General features: G+C 35.5%; 1 protein-coding gene across 1 annotated transcript; it reads left to right on the forward strand.

Moving 5' to 3' along the window:
- The first annotated feature begins 15,270 nt into the window (after window positions 1–15,270).
- LOC141621228 (laccase-17-like) lies at window positions 15,271–20,991 on the forward strand. Its single transcript, XM_074437881.1, has 6 exons — window positions 15,271–15,406; window positions 17,738–17,889; window positions 18,091–18,335; window positions 18,472–18,606; window positions 18,840–19,820; window positions 20,625–20,991. The coding sequence occupies exons 1-6, from the start codon at window positions 15,293–15,295 to the stop codon at window positions 20,753–20,755; spliced, it is 1,758 nt and encodes a 585-aa protein (XP_074293982.1). The 5' UTR covers window positions 15,271–15,292; the 3' UTR covers window positions 20,756–20,991.
- Window positions 20,992–21,314: the final 323 nt, after the last annotated feature.

Consider the following 21,314-nt stretch of genomic DNA (forward strand, 5'->3'; position numbering starts at 1 on the left):
ACATTATTTGGTACTTGACCAAACATGAATCTGGGAAAACTTAAGGTAGAAGGTTTGAAATGTTTTGTTTTTGGTGGTTGACTCGGTTTGACTCGTTGTTGGAGTCGGGATTTGAATTTTTGAGTCGATTTTTGGTCCGGTGTCGGTTTTGACTCTAGTTAGTGTCATTGCGACCCCGTCGTCGTGGATTAAACACTCCAGGTATTTTTGAAATGTTTTGAGATTTTTATTTTCGAAATCGTTTTAAGTTTTCCGACGTAAAGTTGTACACAAACTGTCGATCAAACGCCGCGATTCCAAAACACGTTATAGTCCGATAATCATCGGGTGTTTGTTGGAGTCTCAGCAGATACTGGGTATCTACAGAGCCGCTCTTCTTCCCATAATCTATCTCAATATGCTTTACTTTCTGATAAACTTCATGCCCACTCAAAATTCTAGGAGGTTGACGAAGTTCTTGTCTTCCATTGAATGCTTTCTGCATCTTGCGATAACAATGGTCATGATACAAGAACCTCCTATTTCCCATATACACATACTTACGAGAAGACTTCAAGTATTCAGACTCGATATCCTCCCCACACAATGGACAGGCCTCTTTCCCATGAACTGTGTGCCCAGAAAGGTCGCCATAAGTCGGATAGTCAGATATTGTACACAATAACATCGCTCTCAAATTGAAAGTTTCGTTCTTATATGCATCAAATACTTCTATCCCACTATCCCACAACATTTTCAAATCATCTAGAAGAGGTTCCAAATAGACATCTATATCTTTTCCAGGTTGTTTAGGGCCGGAAATTAACAACGAAAACATCAAATACTTTCTTTTCATGCACACATATGGAGGTAAGTTATAAATAGCCAACACTACTGGCCAAGTACTATGTTGGCTACTCATGTTTCCGTGTGGGTTCATTCCATCAGTGGACAATGCTAGACGTAAGTTTCTAGGTTCATTGCCGAACTCGGGATACTTAGCGTCGAACGATTTTCATTTCATACCATATGCCGGGTGTCTTAGCTTTCCATCACTTATTCTTCCAGTTTCATGCCAAGTTAACATTTTTGAATCATCAGGATTCGCATAAATCCTTATGAATCTTGGTATCACTGGAAAATACCACAACACCTTAGCCGGGATCCCTTCCTTATCCTTATAACGTCACTCCAAACATTTAGGGCAATTGGTTAAGTTTTGATATAATTTCCGATACAATATGCAATCATTTGGACATGCATGTATTTTCTCATATTTCATACCCACTCCTCTTATTAGTTTTTTAGCCTCATATGTCTTAACAGGTAGAACATTACCACCTAGAAGCAACTCCTTTATCAAGGCTAAAAAACTAGTGAAACACGTGTCACTCATCCCATTTGCCCCCTTGATATTATACAACTTCACCACAGCCGACAATTTTGTGAACTTACAACCAGGATACAGAGGTGCTTCAGACTCACACAACTTCTCATACATGTTGTTAAGGTCATCTCAATTAATAGTGTCATCACCTACATCTTCAAAAGCATTCGACTCATCATCATTCTTTTCATTATCTATAGACCCAACATTCAACTTGTCTGCTTCCAACTCTTCCAACTCAAAAAACTCGGCAAACTCAGGATCATCAGTTAGCCTTTCGTATACCTCAGCATCATCTTCTTCAAAGTTATTCTCGTCCTCTAATGGTTCCCCATGAAAACTCCAACGTGTATAGGATCGACTAAATCTCCACTTTTCTAGGTGTATTTTAACGTCCGGAAAAGCCATATACCTAATATTACCACATCTTTCATAAGGACATGGAATACTAGAAGAACCTTTGAAATTGTTCGCAACAACTTCATAAAACTCAGCTAAACCATCCTTATAGTTGGGGTCACTCATATTTGCAACATTCATCCAAGTTCGAGTCATTTTTCTACATTCGTAATATATAGGCAACTAATTCATAAAATCCAATAATAGGCAAAAAAATAAACGAAATTCAGGAAATCAATTAAGCTAACAAATTAGATAATACCCAACAAATTCACAAATTCAAAAATAATCGACATTCATAGGCCAGGAAATTGAACAATCTTATATCTATATATAGCTTGAAAATCTTAATAAGATATAGTTAATAAGCTAAGAAACATATATACCTAATTGATAAACACGATGAGGGAGAGAAGACGGTGACAACAGTGACGGAGATGAAGACAGAGAGAGACAATCAGGGAGGAATGGAGGATGATATTTGTGTAGCAGTATTAGCTTGTGTTTGTGTTTTGTAGCGTATACCAGAATAAAGCGATCTGTTGTTCTTTAGATCTTCATAACTTCAATAACAACGGTTATTGCGTCTACAACCGTTGTTAAAACTTAATAACAACGGGTTCTAATACAACCGTTGTAATTACTTTTCACTAATTTTGCGCCAAATTTTTAACAACGGTTATAATGTATTACAGAGTAAACTGTTGCTATTAGTTTTTATATTTACAACGGTTGTGCAAGTGTGACCCGTTGTTAAAACTAATAAAAACGGTTAATAAAACATAACCGTTGTAATTAAGTTTAGTAAAATTTCGCGCAAATATATTTATCCATTCTACAACGTCTTTTGGTGATTTTCATGAATAAGCGTTGTTAAAGGGCCGTTGTAGTTGCCTGGATTTGTAGTAGTGCTTGTTCTTCCATGATGGGACAAGACTCCATCGGGTGTGGACCTTGACAATAATTGCACTCCACATTAGATCCTTGTGCTCCTCCTTGATTGTTTTCCACTAGTTGAGCTACCATTTTTGTGAGATCATCCACGGTTTTCTTAAGCCTTTGGTTGGAAGAAGAAGGTGTCTCAATGGAGTTAAGAGTCTTTGACCCCTGGCTCCTTCCATAGTTTCTTGTGCTAGCGGTCAACCTCTCTATGATCTCATTTGCCTCCGCCACTGAGTAATTATCAACCCCACCTCCCATAGCAGCATTCACCATTATTTGGTATTGTTGAGTAAGACCGTCGCAAAAGTTAACCAAAAGATCATCACCACTTAGTCCATGGTAGGGACATTGAGCAACCAACTTCTTGAACCTTCCCGAATACTCATACAAGCTTTCACTTGGATCTTGTTCAGGAGAAGTGATGGCTTTCTTGGCATGGTTATGTCTTGAATCGGGGTAGTATTTTTCAAGAAATGCCGCTTTCATGTCCTTCCAAGTACGGATTGTACCTGGTGGAAGGTAGAATAGCCAATCCTTTGCCGCATCTAGTAAGGAATGGAAAAGCTCGCAACTTAAATTGATCTTCCGTGACACCATTTGGTATAGCACCTTCACACGTCATATGGAATTCGGAGAGATGACGGTTGGGGTCATCCCCCGCTTGCCCATAAAACTTAGGTAGATTGTGGATGAAGTAGCCCTTCAAAACGAAATTTGCATTGGCTCCCATGGGTGGGTAGGCAATGCATAGAGGTTGAGTGTCATAGTTTCTTGCCTGGATCTCCCGGATGGTTCTTGTATCATTAGCCATTTGTGGATATTCTACTTCTATTGGATCAACCGAAAGTGGTTCAAAGGTCTCTTCTTCAAGTTGTTCTCCCCTTGGTGCCCGAGTATACCAAGGGTTTGTGAATAACCAAGAATACGCTCCAAATTCATCTTCTCCGTCAAAAGGGGTCTCACTACCTTGTTGAGAACTAGGCATAAACCTTCACACTAAACAAGATAGATCAAAACTACAAATTACTTCTAAAAATAACAAGGAAATAAGAGTAACTAAACACAAGTTCACAACTTCAAGTTCTAGCCGTTGCTCTTCCCCGGCAACGGCGCCAAAATTTGATAACGATAATACTGGGTTGCTAAATACTAAAATTAACCTACCAAATTAACAATTTATAACCTAAACTTGACTCTACTTAATTTAAACTAAAACAATATTAAAGTGAAAGTAAAGGGTCGAACCCAAGAGAAGGATGTTGAACTAATACTTGAATTGCAAACTATGTAACAACTAATCTTACTAATTAAGACACTAGCCACAATTAAGACTTACTAACTAAATTTATCAACAAACAATGATTATGAACAATGGTAAACAAGTGGTGTAACATAAATGGAGAAAGGAATTTGATTGGAAACAAGCATAACAAAACTAAAGATGTAAACTTTTCTAAGAATCAAATCAACAAACACTTGATATGCAAATATCAATATAAGGGAGAACTTGGTGTAACTTGGTCTTACTCTACTCCTTAAGCCACAAAGACACTTCTTTTCATCCTTCAATAACAACCTAATACTACTTTCATAAGATGATAAGAGTTTCCTTCCTAAGCTAGAAGAAAACAATTCTACTCATGCAATTTCCCAAATGAAAACCACACAAAGGATAGTACATAAGAGCATTAAGAGCAAAGCCAAATGAAAGATCTAGGAACAACTTGTGAGAATTTAAGCCTGTAATACCCGTCCTTTTAGGGACCCGTTGACCAACGTTGACCGATCTTGGGGGCGTGTGACAGTCTTTAAGAATTCGTACAAGAGATGCCTTGTGTCATGATAGACTTTGGGGATGAGTGATACTCGATCGAATAGAGGTTGCTCGATCGAGTAGCTTGGGTACTCGATCGAGTAGGGGCCACTCGATCGAGTAAGTTGGTTACTCGATCGAGTAGCGTCTTTACAGCGAGGGTTTATAATCGTGTTTTGATAAGACCGCAAATCATTTCCGCCTCCTTCCTTCAGACCTAGATGTCGCCTTCCTCCTTTCCCTTCACCATATTTCCTTCCATGGGAGCCTTTGAGGATGCTAGTGTCTTGAGGATGGGTTGCTTGAGTCGGGTAGCTGTCTTAACGCCGATTTGAGATGCATAGGTATGTCATCATCATCATCTTTGTCATTGTTGTTCCTTTTAGGTTTGAGATGGTAGTAATAGGCTTGTGTACTGTTTATATAGGGGTTTTGATTTGCTTGGTTGATATCATGTGGTTAAGCAAGGAATCGCTGCGGTTGGCTAAAGGTAGGTTCGCCTACTCAGTTTCTGTTGGTTGTTTAGGGCATCGGTTGTTGTTGTTTTAGTTGTTGTTGTTGTTGTAGTTGTTGTTGTTGTTGTTGTTGTTGTTATTGTTGTTGTTGTTGTTGTTGTTGTTGTTGTTGTTGTTGTTGTTGCAGTTGTTGTTGTTGTCGTTGTTGTGATGCAGTTGGTTGTGAATGAATGTCTATGGTTCTCGAGGTGCGTCCTCGGCTGAGTGGGGTCACTTGCGGGAGTGTCTTCACGCCCTAGTTTTGCCCTCCGTGGAACCCGCCACGGGAGGGGATGTGCACATTAATGGGACAGGGTTATCGCTCGATATGATGAGCGAGGCTTAGGTGGGAACGGCCGCGGTCCCCCACTGGCAGGGCTGGTCTAGTGGACAGTCGGTGACGATGATTGGCTGGAGTGGTCGTGGCTTGTGTGTGTGTGATTGGTTGTGTTTGTAGTATATCGTAGTTGTCGTTTGTGTCTTGCCTCAGTTGCTGACCTTGTGTGGTCGTTTCTTATTTGTTTCTGTTGTGTCTGCCGTGATCCCTTATGGTGAGCAGTCAGTCTTAGCAGGTGATGTCTTGGATGGTAGCTGGAGTCTTGGCGCGATGAGTCTTCACGAGCAATGACAGGAGTAGTCTTCATAGTGTTTGATGAGTTGTATCATGTATATCAGTAGCTTGGTTAATCACTTGTAAAGTTATTATAAATGTTCTTTTAACGACTTTTGATGATTGCTTTCCTCGGGCAACCAAGATGGTAACACCTTTATATGCTAGGGAAGGTCTTGTTAAGGCTCCTTGGTATATGGGGGTGTTATAAAACCAACTAACCCAAGGATGTTCTTAAAACCTTACTCATAAAGTTACAAACTTTACAACAATTTCATAACAACACAAGTTTGCTTCATATATTTCTAGAGATGTAAACCCACAACTAGAAATTGCAATAGTTTGATGAATAACATGCAAGGTTAATTACTCCTAACATACAAACATCAAACATAAACAAGTAAACAAACGGAAATGAAATAATTATTGAAGAATGATTAAGGAAGTCTTACAAAGCTTAAAGGAAGTAGAGGATTCCAAATTACACCAAGAATAAAGGTCTAGCCTTCCATAATCATGGATGAATCCAAGAATTGTGGAAAGATTGACATTAAAATCCAACAAAAGCTTACAACTTTTACCCAAATATTAAGTCTTCTTCTCATACAAGTCTTTTTTGATTATTCAATAATTAGGTATGCTTAGATGATAATAGGAGTGTTCAAAACATTGAGTATATATAGGGTTGCACTCCTTTCTAGGTTAAAAACCGAAACGGGCCTCCAATTTCCACAAAACACGGTCTTTAATTTTTGCAAAGCAGACCAAACTGAAGGCTCCGGTGCACACCGCACACTCCGGTGTATGCCGCAGGCTGCGGTTTTATCTGACTTTCTTGCCACTTATTCTTTGTCATCACCTTGCTCCCCCTTTGTCTTGACTCCGTGGTGTAGGGCTCCAAACGGTGTATCTATCCCGTTCCTTTGAACTTGGGTCGGGACTTTGGAAGCTTGTCTTGACCTTGACTTGTTGACCGCTCGACTTTGACCTTGGTTGACTTTGATTTGACTTTTTAAGGTGAACTCCAAGCCTTTGTATCCTATCAATTGTAACCGACTCAAGCAAGCAATCAAACCAAAACTTTCTTATTTCAATAACAAAACACTCCGTTTGGCCACTTTATTTACCTAACAACACTTAATTGACTCGACTCTATTTGACGCTATCACATATCATTTAGTTTGTTTAGAAAAATTAAAGATGTCATTTCTAAATAGAGTAGCTCATAAGTTGTGATTAAAATTGCACTAGAAAGGCCGATGCTATTTTACCTATGAATAAACACAAATTTAACTCTTATTGTAATTTACTGAATTTATGTTAATTATATTTGAAGAGATATGTTTAACCTAGAGATAGAAAGGGAGACCGCCATCATCTCAAAATTCTAAATCGTTCTTGATTTCAGTGTCAACATGACAAGGGGATCATCTAAATCTGCTAGCAATAAACATCATAGTATAAACAAACTTTCTGCTACATTTACTTCTATTAGGGCAGTTAAACATGTTGTCTTGGCTGGCCCTGATGTGGAGAATGATGTAGGACAAAAACAAAAACCTATTAGTGAAATTAATGGCATTCCAACTTTGGCTATGATGGAGTGGTGGAGGATGTTGTAGATGACTCTAAATCTGATCAGGATGCAGAGGAGGAAGGAGAATGGTTTCAGCGCCATGGCAAGAAAGTGATGCAGGTGGTTGAACAGGAGCTAGAAGAACTGTTACAATTGGCTGAAGAGAATGTACACGATGAGATTGAATACTGGAAACAGGCAATCTATGGCTTCATAGTTGGGGCAAATCCTCCATGGCAGATCTTGGAGGGTTTCCTGAAACGTATATGGAATAAATATGTCATTGATAAGATATCTTTCCTTCCCAATGGGGTATTCATAGCGAGATTTCAAACTGATGAAATGAAGCAGGCCGTCCTTAATAGTGGTCACTTCTTATTTGACGATAAACCCATGGTTGTTAAAACTTGGGTTCCTGATATTGAGTTAATTAAAGAAGAGGTCAAAAGTGTTCCTGCGTGGGTAAGGCTTCACAAACTCCCTCTTAAATTTTGGGGTAACTAGTCAAGTTGGCGAATCTGGTGGGTAAGTATGTCAAGTGTGACACTGCCACATAACAGAAAACTAGACTAGGGTTTGCAAGGGTGATGGTGGAATTGGAAATTGGACAAAAATTTCCCACTTCTATCAAATTCTTAGATGAGAAGCAGAAATTAATTGAGATAGAAATAGGATATGAATGGAAGCCTATAATGTGTACCAAATGCAAGCAATTGGGACATGACAAGGAGTCTTGTAGGAAGGGGAGGAAAGTGATACATACCAAGCCTACCAAAAAAGAATGGAGACCAGTGCAGAAGGTAGTCCATAAGACTGCTCGGTCTGTTCAGCAGCAACCTGCAAAGCACTTCTAACTGATCAGAATACATCTGAAATTGTCAAGACACCTGAACATAAACCTGGACCAAGTAACAGTGGGTCTTTATCACCAATTAAAGTCACTAGACAGGGTCCAGCAAATGGTAGCAGGATTAGACCACGGTCTCCCACATACATGGAGGCCCTCAGTGGTTCCATTTCTCCTAAGCAAGGAATTGGAGTGAATGGTAATGCCCCCTTACCCCCATAATCTATTATTAAGATTGGGTTCTGGAATGTGAGGGGGATGAACAAGGTGAATAAGCAAAAAACTGTACATATTTTTTTAAAGTCCAATAATGTAGGTCTGTTTGGTCTCTTAGAGACTAAAATAAAGCCTAGTAAAGTGAATAAAGTTGTGGTTAGTGTATTTAATGATTGGAGTGTCTCAACTAATTTTGCCTACCACTCAGGAGAAAGAATTTGGGTGGTCTGGAAACCCCATCTTTATGATGTTCTCTTCTTAGACTATGATGCTCAACATATTCACATGAAAGTAATAGATAAAATTACTGGTATGTGTTTCTTTTATACAGTGATTTATGCTTTCAATGGGATTAATGAAAGGGAACCTTTGTGGGACAGTTTGAAAAGACTAAGGCCTTAGGGTTCTGAACCTTGGCTGTTAGGGGGAGATTTTAACTGTGTTTTGCAGGCTAAGGAGATTTTAATTATGTTTTAATATGGCAGAGGCTGACCCCTTTCAGCAGTGTCTGGAGGAATGTGAGGTGATGGATATTCAAGTTACGGGTTCATATTATACATGGAACAACAAGCAACCTGTAGAGACAAGAGTATATAGCAGGTTGGATAGGGCTTTGGTTAACCAAGGCTGGACTGATCAGTTCCCTAATGTGTATGTCAACTTCCTTCCTGAGGGTCATTTTGATCATAACCCTTGTCTGATTGGACTGGCAGATACAGGACAGCATAGGAACAAGCCATTTAAATACTTTAACATGTGGAGTTTATCACCAGATTTTCATGATTGTGTTTCCAGAGTTTGGCAACAAAGGTATGAGGGTACAAAAATGTTTAGGGTCATTCAGAAGCTCAGAAGACTTAAGTCTGACCTAAAAAGTATTAATAGATCATGTTACTCTGATATTGAGAACCAAGCTATGTTGGCTGAAACTAAACTTTTTCAGCTACAAAAATTAATTTCTCAATCTCCAGGGGACAAGAATCTTTTGGCTCAGGAATATGCAGCTCATCAGCACTCAGTACACTTACAGCAGGCTAAAACAACTTTTCTGAAGCAAAAGGCAAAAGCTCAATGGCTGGTAGATGGAGATACAAATTCCTCATATTTCCTTGGGATTATTAAGGCTAGGAGGAATAAAAATTGCATTTATCAAATTAGAGACCACAAAGGAATTATGCACTCTGATAAGGGTGGGATACAGCAATCCTTTCTGGAGTACTACCAAGTACTGCTAGGATCTAATGCTCCTACTACTGGAGTAAATAATGTTATCATCCATAAAGGAAATAAATGTATTGAGGCTCAAAGACAAACTCTTTTATCTCCTGTGACACATGATGAAATCAAGGATATTATTTTCAATATCCCAAATGACAAAGCTCCAGGTCCAGATGAATTTTCTAGTAAGTTTTTTAAAGACTCATGGGATATAGTTGAAAGAGAGGTGACAGATGCAGTGATGGATTTTTTTGAGTCAGGAGCCTTGCTAAAACAGGTAAATGCAACCTTGGTCACTTTAATCCCTAAAGTAGAAAGACCTGAGACTGTGCTTCAATACAGACCTATAGCTTGCTGTAATATGATATATAAATGCATCTCTAAGGTGTTATGCAACAGATTGGCCCTCATTTTACCTGATTTAATCTCCCTCGCTCAATGAGGTTTCATTCAGGGGAGAAGCATTATGGAAAATATATTGATATGTCAGGATATTATAAGGCTGTATGAAAGAAAGGCTAGCTCTCCCAAGTGTTTATTCAAAATTGATCTTCAGAAGGCTTATGATACAGTGGAGTGGGGCTTTTTGGATTAATTGCTTAAGGATATGGACTTTCCAGATAAGTTCATTCATTGGATTATGCAATGTGTCACAACAGCTAGCTATTCTTTGAATCTTAATGGAAATTTGTTTGGTTTTTTCTAGGGTAAAAGGGGGTTAAGACAAGGGGATCCCCTATCTCCCCTACTCTTCACTATATATATGGACTATTTGTCTAGGCTCTTAAGTTATTCAACTGAGAGCCCAGATTTCCATTTTCACCCTTTGTGCAAGCCCATGAAGCTCTCTCATCTAATGTTTGCTGATGATCTTTTGTTATTTAGCAAGGGGGTTGCTCATTCTATGATGACTTTGCTTAGAACTTTTTCTACTTTCTCCAAGTCATCAGGCCTAAACATGAGCAAAGGAAAATCTAACGCATACTTTAATGAAGTGCTTACAGGCCTTAAAAATGAGATTTTGCAAATTTCTAGAATGTTGGTCTTGGTGGAGGGTAGGGGTTCCCATAAAAACTACTAGGCTGACTGCACAGGATTGCAAACCCATTATTGATAAAGTGGTGGATAGAATCAGGGGACTAGGAGTTAGGAAATTGTCTTATGCGGGTAGACTGGTCCTAGTGAAGGTTGTATTTAAAACTCTACATAATTATTGGGCTACTATGTTCATCTTGCCAAGTGGAGTCATAACAAGAATTGAGGCAATTTGTAGGAATTTCCTTTGGGATGAAGGTGTTGATTTCATTAGATCCTCTCTGGTTTCATGGGAGAAAGCCTGCAAACCTAGAGAAGAAGGAGGTTTGGGTCTGAAAAATGATGTGGAATGGAACAAGGCAGCCGTGGGAAAGCTTGTCTGGTGGATTGCTACTAAACCTGAACATTTATGGGTCAGGTGGGTTAATCATACTTACATAAAAGGGACGACTTGGCTGACATATGAACCTCCAACCAATTCTAGCTGGTACTGGAGGAGAATATGTCGAGTCAAGAACTTATTCCTAGAAGCCTATCATCAGAGTGTATGGTCAATCCAACCAAACAACGAGTACAGTATTGCAAAGGGTTATGATTTCCTAAGGGAAAAAGGTCAGAAAGTCACATGGCATGGCCTAGTTTGGAACAAATGGAGCATACAAAAACATAGATTCATGGCATGGGTTAATCACCATAACAATATGAACACTATGGACAAGCTATACAGACTGAATATAAGTGATGAGGATACCTGTTGGATTTGCAGGAGCTCCACGAAAACGACTGAGCATTTGTTCTTCAACTGTCCATACAGTCAGAAAGTAATCACCAAAATAGGGGGATGGCTTGGGATCTCTCTACCGTGTCACAATCTTCTGAACTGGAGATTGGGTTTCATGGGCTCTAAAACCAAGAGAGGAATTGTGAATGCAATCATCAACAGCTGCATTTATCATCTATGGAAACAAAGAAATCAAAGTAAGCATGAGCTCACTATTCTCCGACCTGACAAAGTGACAAAATAAATTATCGAGGAGATGCGCAACAGAGTCAAATACCTGATTTCTGGACCGGTGAAGGAAAAGGATCAGATATTCTTGCAGAGAGTCGCTGGGGATTAGATGGAATCGATTTTTGTAAGAGGCGGAAGAAGATAGGGTTTGTGTGATTTGGGGATATCGTTAATCGTTCCCAGATCTATTTTGTTGCCTATTTGCTTTTGTTGTTTGTTTGAGTGACATGGTTTTGTTGGATTTCAGATTGGGCTGTCTCGCTGATAGCCCAATGAAATCTTGTATGGTCTCGATTTCGATTCTTAGGGGTCGTTTGGTTGCCACTTAGAAAACATAGGCATTGGAAAATCCCATGATTTTAAAAAAACATGGGTTGTTTGGTTGCCCTAAATTTTAGAAAATGTAGGAATTACTTCCCAGGAACTTCCAATGCCTACATGATGTGGGAAGTTGCTTACCTACTCCCCCCTTCGGTCATTGGAAGTTCCTGTGGAATTTAATTCCTACCTGAGCAACCAAACACTTTTCCGAAATTCATATGAATTGGATGACGGAACTTAATTCTCATGAATTGTATTTTCCTAGGAAAATTAAGTTCCTTGATCAACTCAACAACCCCTTATAATATACTTACCTTTACCAAAAAAAACTATGCTTGTTGTGTTTGAAAGAAAAAGGTAGATAGAACATCTTTTTCATAATCTCTTTTATGAAGCAACTAGGAGGTCCTTAACTCTTTGAAGCTTATTGGTTGTTAGGTTAACAATGACATTATTCAAAGTAAAAATAAATTGGATTTTTTAACCCGTGCCTTAAGATATTAATAAAATTTTAATATTTATTTCATCACAAATGATAGTAATGATTTTATATTTTAATTTCTCACAAGAGAATTAAGAATTTTTTTTTCTCATATGAGTTTTTAACATATACCCTAACTACACAGCATAAACACGTTAGAAAATCCAAAAATAAAAAAATGAAGGAGACTTTTCAAAACCTACCAAATCTACACTATCACATGACACTTGAAGCCTTCAAGTGGTTCCTTATTAAGCAACTAATCATTTCACTGCCAAATTAACAATCTCATACTCCGTACAAGCTAAGCACGCACTATACCATCCGGGAAAAAGACTGTTTGATTGAAAATTTTGGCCACCATGATTATTATCCTTTTCTTCTTCTATTAAAATACCTTTGAACTAGGAACATGGTATGTGTTAGGGTGTAAACTCATGTCACATATTAGTGATGTAAAGAAGAAAGAAGATCTTTATAAATGCCACAAAAATATAATAGTACGAGGTCTTTTAGGAAGGAGTCCAAGAGTAAATCTATGAGGACTTGACATATTATAATGGATAGTGGACACGGCCAAACAGACAATATCATACTGTTATAAATAATGGACACCGACGCAGCAGGGGCTCAACAAGAGGTAGTTACGCTTCCGCACAACAATATGTTTATAAGTTTATTCCCTTAGAGTTTAAGATAATTATTAGGAAATAAATTCGCATTTGACTTCACAATCTGCACAGTCTTCAAGACACCTCTTTATAATACCTTCATTCTCCGAAAATATTTTTTGTGAAAAACTTATTTACATACTATGAATTTAAATATATTAATATCATGTTAATATTTATAATATTTTAACAAGTATATAAGGTCAAATTTTTTTAACTTTGACAATGAAAAGTCGAATATTTATAATATTTTAACAAATATATTAATATTTATAATATTTTAACAAGTATGTTAATATCGAGCTTTGAGATAAAGTGTATATTTATAATTTTTGACGGCCATTAATTTTCGACAATGATAAATTTCACAATTAATGGATTATTGAGATCGTCCATGGATCATTATAAACTCGTCGCAACTATTTGTTGATCTTAGCTTTGATTAGAAAATACACTTCACAAAGAATTTTAAAAAAAATGGAGTAAATAAACATTTGAGACAAAGGGGTACAAAATATTTTAACCTTTCTAATTTATAATAAATATATGAATATATTATTACATTACAACTAGGTAGTATCCCGCGCTTTGCGCGGCCTGTTTTAAAATTTTTTTATTATAATTAAAGAAAAATAATATAAGTTATATATGACCTTTAATATTTTTATACTTATAAAGAAAAATAAATAATTTTTTCTCAAATTTAATTTTTTTATGTTTAAGTACAGTGTTTTAAAATAAAATAAATCCAATTTTAATTAAAACTAATAAATGATAGTTAATTATGCATGATCAAGGTTTTATAAATAAATTTGTTACTGATAATGCAACAATCAACAATAAGCTCTCAAATTATATCATTTCACGGTACGTTATGGTCCAAATCAATTAATATTTGTTCAATATGATGTGAATATAACTTTATACAATTTTTAATTTTTTATGTATAGCGTATGATATTTATGCATCAAACATATATGATCCAAACTCATGTTTTTCAAATGTTTTTATTGTGTCTTGCATGTGTTATGTGTCAAACATACCTATAAGAAATTTGAACCTTTTTTTTTAACAACCATATATAACGATATTTAAGAGTTTGCCTGTTAATAAAATAAATTGAACTTTCTCAAATATTATCTTTTGAGGTTTAACTTCAAAGTATTTAAAAGATAACATATAAAATATTTAACTAATAGTATTATTTAGTTAGTCATAATCAATATTTTATACTTGATGTATACACATTTAGTTGAATATATTAAGGGAAAATGTAATTTGTTTTTTACTTTTTCATGGCGTTTATAATACTATATTAGTTAATAATCATTACTTTTATTTTGATTATTCAAATGCACTCGTTATCATTGTTATTCAAATGCACTCGCGATCACTGTGTATATACATACTCGTTATCACACTACTTAAACCTCTCAAAATCTCATATATATTCAATATCTCACAATATAATTTTTTTCATTCCCAAACTATAAAAACTTATTTCTTAGTAGTTTTCTTTAAGTTTTATTTTTAATAAATACAATGACTCTTCCAAATATATTTTTCTTAATGGATTTAATGGTATAAGTTTTATAACTTTCTCAAAATATTTTTTTACGTAAATGTAAAACATTGTGAGTTGCTCACTTTAATCATCTCTACATACAAAATATTTCAATTAATATATTCAAAATTATACTCAGTTAAAAGCATTTTTCGCAATGAACATAATTATTTATTTTTTAGAATTTTTATCAAAATATTTTTTTACTAAATTTAGAATTAAATCACCGTAATTATTTAATTTAATTTTATAATAAAATTTATTAAACTAATTAATATTTTCTTTGAGATTTATACGGACATTTATTATGTTCATATTAATGATTAGTTTGTAATTAATGCTTGTCATTAATTTGTATAGACACGTGCGCATCCTCATTTTTCAACTTGATTATATATATATATATATATATATATATATATATATATATATATATATATATATATATATATATATAAGGTATGTCAATTTTGTACATATTAGAGTTGTATGATTGAGACTAGTCTAAGCTAAGTGAGAAAATGAAAGTGATTACTCATATATAACGTACATTTAATTAGACTTACCTTGTACGTATAACACTCGATCCATTACTCATATATAACCTTATTTTACTCCACCTAATAATAGTCCACACTACCTATATAAACACTACATACCACTCTTTAAGTTCTCACTATGCACATACTAATAAACTAGTGGATAATATAATTAAGATAAATAAATAATGAAGATATTTGCAAATATTATTCTTTATTTACAATCATTTGTTGCAGTTATTCTTCTTGTTCTTGCCAATGTTGAGCTCAGTCATGGAATCATAAGGCACTATAGGTTTGATGTATGTGTTCCCTTGCTTTGTCATCATAAGGTTACGAGTATATATTAATTTTCCCTATTAATTTTACTTTTTGATGTTGACCAGAGGCGGCCCATAGGTAGAGCAATTCAGCTCTCCGCACCGGGGTCCCATAAGAGAAAGGGCCACAAATTTTGAAGTCCAATTCATTAATAGGTAGAAGAAAAAGAACCATAATCAATTTATCATTACTGGGCCTAAAACAACACACTAAATAAGAGCTTATACTCCCTCTATTTTTTTATATATGACTTTCTCACATTTCGAGACACTCCCTTCTCTCTTCAATATCTCTTAAAATATAAGACTAAATATTATTATATGTATACTCATATGAAAGAGTTTTTCATAAGGAATTTAATGGTAGCATTTTTATATTTTTTGAACAAATATATTTTTGTAAATATTAAAGTCAAAGGCTTACCTCGTAAATGCAAAACGTCATATATAAAAAAAGAAATGGAGGGAGTATTTAGTTATTTATTAGTGAGTTTAAAACAACACACTAAGAGCCTATCTTTATATTTATTCTGTCCATTTATATTCATGTGAATTTGTTTCAATTTTACTACCTCTTCTATTAAAATAAATTATTATTATTTATTCTATATGAATTTTGTTTCTTCTTATCTTTTTTTTTTTTTTGGGGTTTTACATTATCAGTTTTTATAAATTTTTCTATTTTTATTTCTTAGTTTTTTCGAGTGATGTATAATTCCATTATTTTCTCTCAGTTTCTTTGATTAACATTGTTGATAAATTTACTCTGACTGACTTTGTTTTAGCGTCACTATCTCAAATCTAGTAGTGGAAATTACACTGAAAATTTACGGATTTTGTGTTACAATTTCGAGATCTTTCTCAAATTTAGCCATGTTTTAGTACATACAAATGAAGAAGGGTCACTCCAACGAGTAGAGGGATTAATATTTAGTGGTTCTAATTAAGGGTCCCCAATGAATACTTCGAACAGGGCCACTGGAATTCATTGGCCGCCTCTGATGTTGACCGAGAGTATCCCTAGCGATAGTCGGGCAATCTCCTTTGAAATACTAAAAGCAACTTAATGGATAGTTGCTCTCAAGTTGCAAATTTAGTTTTTTTTGTTTTTTTATATTTTTTTATTTTTTATTCGTTTAGAGTTAAGAATCAAACCCCTAATCATTTGTTTAAGAGATAAGAGCTCTTACGACTCGGAGAGTCTCAAACCAGCCAATTTTGATAGCTTATGCATGAAATAATAGTCATGAATTATCCTTTTATTAGTCCTTCATGTGTGATATAATTGTCGATTGATCATATCATCTTACAATCAGGGGCTGCCGATGGAGTTTGGACGCCCTGTTTCAAATATTATATAAATGCCCCTTATCATAATTATCTTATTTTCTGTCCTATAAATGCAAACATAATATTTAAGGCATTTAATATTAGAAATTTATTTAGGGTGCTAAATAAAAACACAAATATTATAACATTATATTGAATTTAGTATATATAACCGAATCAAATTATTCCTCTATTTTTCCATTTAATTCAATCACTGCCTATTTTTTAGAGACAAAAAATGAAAAATAAGACTAAATGAAAAAGATGAAGTAATGTAACTGAATTATAGATAGTAAAATGTTCGTAATAAGTGTCTTATTTTTTGAAAAAAAAAAATCATGGTAAATGAATCACTTGTATGAAATTGACCACACAAATTAAAATTAATAAATGGTAATTATAGATAATATTTACAATTAAGTTAAAATAATGACTACATTTATCATACTAGTGTAGCAAACAAATAATAGGAACGATTTACCATATTAGTGCAACCAAAAAAGGAAAAAAAAAGTGTAAGTCTTGAGAATCGAGCATGAGACCGCCACCTTATATGAAAAAGTTTACTACCACTACTCCATCATTGGTTTCAATGATAATTCCTTACATCAAATGTTTCTTATTCTTTTCTTTTCTCTAGATGAGGCCCATCTTTGGGACCCGGTTCCGAGGACCGAATTGAACGGCCACCGGGCCGCTCCTGCTTATAATGTCTAATACATAATCAGCATAACAGGATGGTAATAAGTTTCAGCCATATGTATAGTACTATAAGAAGTAGGATTCAATATTATTAGGAAGGAATAGTGAATTGAATGGGAGCGGGTTCGTTCAAAGTCGATTTATACCATATTACAAGGGTGCTAATTTATTATTGTTGATAATTACTATATTTTAAATTTAAAGATACTAATTTGAGTTTCTTAATGTGGTGTTTGTTTATTTAGCAAATTAAAAGTTTAAATTGCATGATAAAATTGGCAGGTAAAATTGCAAAGTGTAACACACTTGTGCAAAACAAAGAGAATAATGACTGTCAACGGCAAGTTCCCTGGGCCTAAAGTCATTGCTAGGGAAGGTGATCAAGTCATAATTAATGTTGTAAACCATGTCAAAAACAATGTTAGCTTTCACTGGTATGACATAATTATGATTTCATTCCATAATTAATTTCCCGATTTTACTCCCTAGCTACCTCTCAATTATTTATTTTCTTAACTAAAATACTACACACAAAGAATATAAAAGGTAAACACATGATTGAAACTGACCGAGTAAATATGTGACTAATTAAGTTTGTAGTAAATTGTTTAATTAACTATACTAATCATTATTAGGCACGGGATTCGACAAATCGGGAGCCAATGGGCAGACGGTCCGGCTTACGTTACACAATGTCCGATCAAGACTAACCAAAGTTATGCATACAAGTTCACAATCAATGGTCAAAGAGGAACACTTCTATGGCATGCTCATATCTCATGGCTAAGGACTACTCTTTATGGGCCTCTTATCATTCTTCCTAAGAAAAATGAGTCATATCCATTTCCTAAGCCTCATAAGGAAGAAACCATAATTTTTGGTACATTAACTTAGCCTACATAAAGCTGTTTTTATACGGTTTAGTCTGCATTCGAGCTGAGAAGGGTTACAGTCTCTTACAGAGGCCGTAAAGCTCTGCTTTCATATATTAACGTTTTGATATATATTTCCTACATGCGAATGGTGGAACAATGACACTGAAGCGGTTATCAAACAAGCTCTCCAGACTGGTGGCGGTCCTAATATATCCGATGCCTATACCTTCAACGGGTTCCCTGGACCGTTGTATACCTCATGTACCGGAGCTAAAGGTACACTTAATTAAACATAATGATACAATAATTAATGATTATGATCCATAATGGCTTGCAGATATCAACTAGTTTATTAGTTGGTAAAGTTATGAGTGGAGGTGCTCATGACCTGGGTTGAAATCTCGTCAACATCAAAATCGTCATTGTGGCTCCCTTTTAGTCATAAAAAATGATCATTATGAGTTATTTTCTCTTAATTACACTAACATTAATGCTTATGTTGTTATTAGGTATGGCAGATACTTACAAGTTAAAAGTGAAGCCAGGGAAAACATACATGCTACGTTTGATCAATGCTGCACTCAATGATGACCTATTCTTTAGCATAGCTAACCACACAATGACGGTCGTCGAGGCCGATGCACTCTACATTAAACCGTTCAACACCGACATTCTTCTCCTAACACCGGGCCAAACCACCAATGTCCTCCTTAAAACCAACCCAAACCCTACCCGGTCCACTTACTTAATGGCAATAAGTCCTTATTTCACCGGTAGTGGCACTTTCGACAACACAACCTCCTCGGCCATCCTCGAGTACAAATTACCCAGAAAACCCAAAACCGACCCCAAAATTGTCACCTCGAAAGATCTTCCTAGGCTTACTTCGATCAACGACACTTCATTTGTCACGAATTTTACTAAAAAATTCCGAAGCTTGAACAATGTACAATTCCCTACCAATGTACCTCAAAACATCGATAAACGGTTCTTTTTCACGGTCGGGCTGGGAACTACCCCTTGCCCAAAAGCCCAAACATGTCAAGGCCCAAATAACAGGACAAAATTTTCTGCCTCAATTAACAATGTATCAATGTCTCTTCCATCAATTTCTCTTCTTCAATCCTATTATTTTGGCCAAAATGCTAATATTTACACGACGGATTTCCCTCAAGTCCCGCGAAAAATGTTTAATTACACCGGTACCCCTCCGAATAACACCAATGTAATAAATGGCACGACGAAAGTGTTAGTGATACCTTATAACACAAATGTGGAAGTTGTAATGCAAGATACTAGTATAATTAGTGCCGAAAGTCACCCTCTTCACCTTCATGGCTATAATTTTTATGTTGTTGGACAAGGTTTTGGTAACTTCAATTCAACTAAAGATCCTTCCAATTACAACCTTGTTGATCCGGTTGAAAGGAACACCGTCGGAGTACCTTCCGGTGGTTGGGTTGCTATTCGATTCAAGGCCGATAACCCAGGTTAGTTTATTTATTAATTACCTTGTTAAAAATACGTAAATATTGTAAATTGTGAAAAAATAACGATCAAAGTTGACTTTTTTAAAGTTAAAGATTGACAATATAAATGAGATAAACAGAGTATGTTAAGTCGATATAGGAGGTTAATTAAACTATGTCAGCATTTAGGACCGGCATTAAGGGTGTTCAACCGGTCAACCCATGCAGCCTACCTTTACAATGTCGCATATGACTTCCGAGTTAAGGTTCACCATTTTCTTTACCAGTCGTCTCTAAATAAGGTTCATCATTTGTTTTATTCCATTTTTAACTGATTTTTACGGTGACTAGCTAAGAATTGTGACATTTTTCTGCATTACATTTATATCCTCGTTCATTTTTGTGCAATGAAGGGGATATGTACGTGAGTCGCGGGCCTTAGTAAGAGACGAAGGGAGTACTATTTCGATTATTTGAACAAGACGTACAAACATTATGCAATTAGTACCAAGTACCAACGTTTGCTGGCGCTCATTTACACGTTTGCTGGTGCTCCTTTCATTTTATCATTAATATCTTTACTTACATATTTGTAAAAATTATAAAATTTGATATTCTTAATATAGTAATTTAATCAAGATAAATCAAACAAAATCTTACATCATTACACGACTTATATTTTATGTTATATATTGAAAATTATTTTAAATATTCTCTTCACTTGTGAATAATGTTTAAAAAACAAATGATAACAATTGATGGGGACAGCAAAGGGAGTACGAAGTAAATCCCAACACATAATAATGAATAAATACGTACATGCAGGAGTATGGTTCATGCACTGTCATTTCGAGGTGCATATGAGCTGGGGACTAAGGATGGCCTGGGTTGTCCTTGATGGCAAGTTGCCCAATCAGAAGCTGCCACCTCCTCCCGCTGATCTTCCAAAATGCTGACTCATCAGTCATCAATGCTGTTTTTACCGTACCAACCTTGGCCTTTTTTGAGAGTTTTTACTGTATTATTTGTATGTACCTATAATTTTGCTTGAGACTTGACACGTGTATTCAAGAGGGTAAATAATCCTGCCGAGTTACTGTATTTTTGTATACGATCGAGTACGTGTTTGATTGTTTTGAATGTTCGTTGGCGGTTTTGTACAAGATTATGGTTTTCCTTTCAATAAATCTCCCGAAATTTAATACGTTGTATAAGGATTGTTTTTAGACCCACAGTTTCAAACCTAAAGTTCATGTACTGAGTATCAATTTTCAATAATTTTACTACTCCCTCCATTCAACTTTTATTACCCCACTTCAATATAATACTCCTCCTATTTATTAGAGAAATGGGGTGATTATTGTTGAATGGAGGGAGTATTAAATTAGCTGACGTACGTTTTTCTTACCGATTTATTAGGAAGGTATAAAACTTTCTATAGGTGATCAATCATCATTTTAGAGATTTTAGACGCCGTATGGCATGTTTAACGTTCAATTAATAATCTTATACCTT

The sequence above is a fragment of the Silene latifolia genome, chromosome X (assembly GCF_048544455.1).
Source record: "Silene latifolia isolate original U9 population chromosome X, ASM4854445v1, whole genome shotgun sequence".
Lineage (NCBI taxonomy): Eukaryota > Viridiplantae > Streptophyta > Magnoliopsida > Caryophyllales > Caryophyllaceae > Silene > Silene latifolia.

Bases quoted from the DNA above. Each gene is read 5' to 3' on its own strand.
- LOC141621228 (XM_074437881.1), top strand. From the start codon at position 15,293: ATGAAGATATTTGCAAATATTATTCTTTATTTACAATCATTTGTTGCA. The intron at 18,607-18,839 runs GTACACTTAATT...TGTTGTTATTAG, and splicing joins CTCATGTACCGGAGCTAAAG to GTATGGCAGATACTTACAAG. The intron at 19,821-20,624 runs GTTAGTTTATTT...ACGTACATGCAG, and splicing joins ATTCAAGGCCGATAACCCAG to GAGTATGGTTCATGCACTGT.